The sequence below is a fragment of the Manis javanica genome, chromosome 12, assembly GCF_040802235.1.
Source record: "Manis javanica isolate MJ-LG chromosome 12, MJ_LKY, whole genome shotgun sequence".
NCBI classification, from domain to species: domain Eukaryota; kingdom Metazoa; phylum Chordata; class Mammalia; order Pholidota; family Manidae; genus Manis; species Manis javanica.
This window is the reverse complement of record NC_133167.1, coordinates 24,830,358-24,836,357: the sequence shown is the minus strand read 5'-3', so window position 1 is coordinate 24,836,357 and position 6,000 is coordinate 24,830,358. Positions and strand designations below refer to the sequence as shown.

Here is a 6,000-nt window from a genome sequence, read left to right as displayed (position 1 = left end):
GCCTCTCCGGCCGCCGGCCATCCCCTGCTCCGCGCTCCCGTCTGGCCGCGGGCGCGGGCCGCTGTCCACAGTGGGAGGTGCTGAAAGCAAGGGGAGGGCGCGGGGGCGGCGGGGCGGACAGCTCCTGCGAGCGCCCCCCTCCTCGCTCCGCCGCTCCTCCAGCCCGCCCCTCCTCCCGCGGCCATGTTCCACGCGCGGGGAGGGACCGGGGAAGGAGAGGGGGCCGGGGGAGCAGGGCGGAGAGCGCCGGCTCTGCCTCGGGGAAGGCGGGGATGAGGGCTGGGGAGAGCCGCGGGAGGAGGCGGCGGCGGCGGCCAGCGGGGAGCCCGCGCCGGCTCCTGCGGTAGGACTACCCGGAGCCACCATCATGGTGAAGAGGAAGAGCTCCGAGGGCCAGGAGCAGGACGGCGGCCGCGGCATCCCGCTGCCCATCCAGACCTTCCTGTGGCGGCAAACCAGGTGAGGGGCGCAGAGGGGGCGCCGGGGCCGCCCGGGCTCGGGGCGCCCCTGGGGCCGCCGGGTCGCCGCCGCCGCTGCCCTGCTGCTGAGGCCGCGCCGCAGCCTGCAGCTCCCTCCCCGGGGTGGACCGCAAGCCCTCTGCGTCCGCTGAAAACACGCATTTAAAAAAATATTTCGTTGAAGTTTGGTGACAAGCAGATCGGCAGCTGAATAAATATATACATAATTTACAGGGTGGGAGGGCAAAGAGCCTAGGAGGAGGGGGCTGGGGGCTCGGGAAGATGACTGTGACTGGTTGTGCGCTGCCGTCCAATTCCTCCTCCTTCTGCTGTAATTCCAGCCCGGTGACCTGTTGTTTTCTAGCTCCTGTTTGGCGTATATCTGCTATGCCCACTTGTTAACCGTTTTTGCTCGGTTTCAGCCAGTATAATCTTCCTGGTTAAAACCTCTGAGAAGAATAATTTTTTATGAGAAATTTTTTTTCATGGAATGTCCTGAAACCTATTCTAACAAACAGGAAACAAGGTTTATCTTTATTATTATTATTATTATTATTATTATTATTATTATTATTATTATTATTATTATAGATATTTATCAGATAAGAAAGTAGATTCTGGAAATCATGACCGACAAGCTCTATTCGTTTTTAATTTTTAATATGATTGTATACATGAATAATACTCCACTTCTAACCACTGGCGATTTAGAATCTGATTAGGTAAAAATCTTCAGAATAAGAGTGGATACAGAAGAAGTAGAGATCTGCATCTCTTTCATGTATGTAATTACACATGTAAAAGCAAATGTCAGCTGCTCAACACCTTATTAATAAGCTATAGGGAGTTGTGAATTTATAGCACCAAGTCTTATTCATTGAAAAAGAAATGTCATAAGGCTGCTCTAACAATAATTGTACTTATGTTTATAACAAATTATCTCTTAATTTTTCAGTGCATTTTTGAGGCCTAAACTGGGAAAGCAATATGAAGCCTCTTGTGTGGTATGTGATATTCACCATTTAATGATTATTTCCATATTCTGTGTGGTCATTTCAACCCAAAGAAAGACAGTAAATCATACTGACTGTATTAATTCATGAGCTAATATTATTGAGCACCTACTATGTGCCAGCCACAGTTCTAGATGATGAGATAGAGCAATAATCAAAACAAATACAGAGTTTGCATTCTAGTGGGAAGGGCACAGGCCACTTAGAAATTAGTGAAATACGTAGTAAACCAGATGGTGATAATCTCTATGGAGGAAAAATTAAGCAAGAAAGGTTACTAGGGAGCACTAGGGTAGAGGTCTCACGTTGTAAGCAGTAGATAGATAAGGTTTACCTGCTAATGTGACTTTGGGACAAAGATGTGAGGAAAGGGAGGGAAAATAGCTTAGGGAAGGGCAAAGAGGACAGCAGGTCTGAAGGACCTAAGCCCAGAGTGGGGAGGAACAGAGAGAAGAAGAGAGGGTAGAGAGATTACAGAGAACCAGGTCATGGAGGGCCTTGCAGAGCAAATACAAGTTAATCCTTAATCGGCAAGATCAAAACTGTTACATAGTCAAAGCTCATAAGGTGAGTGCCTATGAACTACTCAAAGTAATACATAATTCTTAACATGTTCTGTCCAAGTCTGTAAATGAATAACATAATTATGAAAATATTGCTAATAATATTTATGCAAAACAGTGCACTTGTCCTGAGATTCTAAAGGAATCCCATATCCCTAAAAATTCCCGTTTAACAAATGAGAACAAAAGACATGAAATCTTCAAACAAAATTGACATGTACTTTTCAGACTTCATTGAAATTTTGAGCTCACATAAAGGTCTTCACATTGTATGTATTAGAACCCAAAAGTGGAAAGCCTATGCATTTGGATATTGCCATGAATATTTGCAAATGACTGCATAGATGACCTAGTAAGGAGTTCCAAAATGTGTTAGGGCCACAAACTAAAATGGAGAGTTACCCATGTGTGCGTGCACACACACACACACACACACACACACACACACACACAAAAGTAGGTACTTGTTGTATCTTCTGTACTTCAAAGTTGTCACAGGGATATTTTTAAAATGTAACTTTATAATAAGAACCTTTTAATGAAATTCTTATACTTAGCTCAAGTTAGAGTAATCTGACACTTGAAATCTCTGAGACTTCCTTAAATCATGTTTACAATTATACTTTTAAAATAATCCTGACTTTCTCTGTTCTTAGCAAAGATACATCTGACATTTTTAATGTTGTCACACAATATCAAACAACTAAGTCACATAGATAGACAGATAGATGATAGATACAGAAATATAAATATAGAAAACAATTTTCAGGGTTTAAAAATTATCAAAGCTATATAGTACATTTTAAGAAGAAAATAGTATTAAATACCTAGAGCTCCCTGAGATTATAGAATATATAACATCCTCTAAAATTTATTTAAGACTGTGTAAATTCTTGATAATTTTGTAATGTCTAACAAGTTCACCCTTTACATAAGGAATGCTTAGATACCTGAGGTCGGAAGAATTTAAAAGTAGTTGGATCTGCCTTTATTTACTTTCTTAAAAAAATACAAAAGCAAAAGACTGCATTTCTGATTATATTCCTTATCAAAGCTCTGTGTGCCTTCCTTTCATTATGAAGATGAATTTTTATTTTCTTTTTTTCAAGTCAAAAAGTAAATGGTTTTCTTTGAAGAATCTCTGTCTTAAGTCATGTCTTTTTATCAGGTATTCTAATAATTCCAGTAATACAGCTTGCACACTTGAGACCTCTTCTCTCCCTCCCTTTTCTTCTTAAATCAATAGATATATGTATCTTTATGGTTATAGGCATCAGGTAAGGTATGTTCTGTGCCAGGTCACTGCTAAGGACACAACAACTCAGGAACCCCAAAGTAAAATTTCTTAAAAGATGTTTCTTAAAACACCCTTTTAAGTGTTCTCTTATTTAACACTTGTTGGACATTAACATAAATTCTGTCCCTCAAGACACTTTGGCAAAAGACATTTTACTTTGGTCTGAAGTTGGGACAGTCCCGTTGGATGCCCCAGCAGTATTTTATAAAATAATACTTCCCAACATCTTATGAGTTAAATGTGGTGGTGTACTGTTTTTTAGAGGAAGCTTACTTTGGTGGCAATAAGAATCATTTAAAAATTCAAGCCATATACTTTAGATCAAGACAGGAACATAGATAAATAAGGGAAAATGATGGCTGAGTCATTGAATGTCAACACATACAATAAAGTGCAGCACTGTAAGTGCATAATAAAGAATTCAGTCCAGTGATTTGCATCTTTTAGTACCTTGATGCCCATTTCCTCACCAATCAGAATTCCCAGTTTCTTATTTTCCTTGCTCTTTTTTTCATATATATCTCCAGTCCTTTGAACGAGTATTGGTAGAAAACAAGCTGCATGGCCTCTCTCCAGCCCTCTCTGAAGCCATCCAGAGCATTTCTAGATGGGAGCTGGTGCAAGCTGCTTTGCCTCACGTCCTTCATTGCACGGCAACCCTGCTTTCAAACAGGAACAAACTAGGTTGGTTTTCCTGAATTACCTCTTTATGGCAAAACATTGTCCTTTGTGTTTAGCACTCATATTAACAACATTTACTGGGTACTTACTATTTTCCCAGGCACTGTACACACAATATCTCATTTAATTCTCATATCCTGCCCCCTCATATTGATACCACTGTTATCTTCATTTTACCAGTGAGGGAACAAGCCAGTTCCCTCTTGTTTTTAATTTTACAAGTAATATGTGAATGTATTCTCCTTCTAAACACTGAAATATTATAGAGATGCTAAAGCCTATCACTCATCCAAGATGAGTTCCAATCAGACCTGCCTCTTTGGCCTCCCAACTCCTAAAGCACCACGTTCACTTTGTATGTGTGTCTGTGCACATATGCATAAAGATCGTTTTTCTTTTTTAGGTTATTGCAAATTGTTTTTCTCATGTGGTAATATATCTTAGCCATCTACCCCATTTTAGTGTACATGCTCCTCTCAATCCAGTTCCGTCTCCTCCTTTGGGTCTCTTCTCAAATCTTACCTTCATAGATGGGCCTTTCCTGGTCACAATGTCTAAAAGAGAGCAGGTGTTATCTTCAGAGCCTATATATTCATAACCACTGTGCTGCCCATTTGGAAATATACATGGGTATCTGACTAATATAAGGGTTTCTTTTCCTGTGATAGCTTCAGAGATTGCAGCCAGTTAGAAAGTCCCAGAACAAAAATGAGCTCTTCCAGCAGTGGTTGTAAGAGATATGAAGAAATACTAGTGTCTCTCTGGAAACTGAACCACAGAAAAAAGCAAGGATGTTCTTCCCACACCCAAAGTTGACATCCATTGTTCTGGTCACAGGGTTTGTCCTAACTTGGACGTGTGGTTGTCTCATGCAGGCCACCAGGATAAATTGGGTGTCGCTGAGACAAAGCTCCTTCACACCCTGCACTGGATGCTCCTGGAGGCCCCCCAGGACTGCAACAGTGAGCATTTTGGGGGCACAGACCGGGGCTCCAGCTGGGGTGGTGGCAGCAGTGCCTTCATCCACCAGGTTGAAAACCAGGGCTCTCCGGGGCAGCCTGGCCAGAGCAGTGTCAACGATGAAGAAGAAAACACTCGAAGGAAGATCTTCCAGAACTCCATGGCAACTGTGGAGCTCTTCGTGTTTCTTTTTGCTCCTCTCGTGCACAGGATCAAGGTAAGCAGAAAGCTAGTGTTAGGCAGGGGCAGAACAGGGATGAGGGGAGGGTGGGTTTCAAATGCTGTTTCCATATTTTGGTGTCTATGTTCTTTGTGTTAGCTTACAGCAAGCCAAAGCATGGAGAACTTTATTTCTATATTAAAGTACTGCATATTATTTCAAAAACACAATTCTCCACATACTTACCTACTTAAAAATCTTCAGTGCTTCTCCCATCTGCCCCAAGATAATATCCAACATATTAAACACGGTATACAAGGTCAAGTATGATCTGGGGTTGAAGTTCCTCTCCTAGCTTATCAATTGCTAGTCCCTACGGGCCATCTCATGACTCAGCTGTGGGAGCCGTACGAACCGTTCCCTGAATATTTCCTTTCTGTTTTTCCTGCCCTCCTTTACCTCCTCTGTTTCAACTTCTGTCTCAACTTCATTGTCATCATTTTTGTGAAGCATTTCCTCTGATTTCCCCCATATAGATTGAGTCACTTTCTCTTTTGTATTCCTGTATCATTTTGTAGCTATTTCTATTACAATGCAGAGCCGACAGCAGAAATTTTTTTATTTTTATGTGGACTTTTTGACAGTTTGGCACAACCTGAGAATTGCTTTTCAAAATATTTTAAATGCATAAAATATAAAACATTAAGATCATGTGGAAACCAACTGTATTAAAAAATTATATCCGTGTACCCCTTGAATCTGCAAGAGACAATTTCATTTGAAATCACTGTGCCACCACTCCCTAGCAGAGTGATCTTGGTAAAACTACCTAACCTCTCAGATCCTCCACTGCATAAAATTATGGATA

The 6,000-nt window shown here is 41.7% G+C and overlaps 1 protein-coding gene across 18 annotated transcripts in view; it reads left to right on the top strand.

Annotated features, from left to right (window-relative positions):
* The first annotated feature begins 233 nt into the window (after positions 1-233).
* Positions 234-6,000, top strand: part of UNC80 (unc-80 homolog, NALCN channel complex subunit) — a 211,550-nt gene continuing 205,783 nt past the window's right edge. For 10 of the 18 annotated variants that reach the window (XM_073218177.1, XM_073218174.1, XM_073218173.1 and 7 more), the window contains exons 1-4: positions 236-459; positions 1,414-1,462; positions 3,859-4,015; positions 4,888-5,189. In XM_073218177.1, coding sequence (XP_073074278.1) covers positions 368-459; positions 1,414-1,462; positions 3,859-4,015; positions 4,888-5,189 — 600 coding nt within the window. In that variant the 5' untranslated portion in view covers positions 236-367. Of the gene's footprint in view, positions 460-1,413; positions 1,463-3,858; positions 4,016-4,887; positions 5,190-6,000 lie in introns of all 18 variants that reach the window. The other 8 variants (XM_036990761.2, XM_073218182.1, XM_036990759.2 and 5 more) reach the window with 3 other exon arrangements.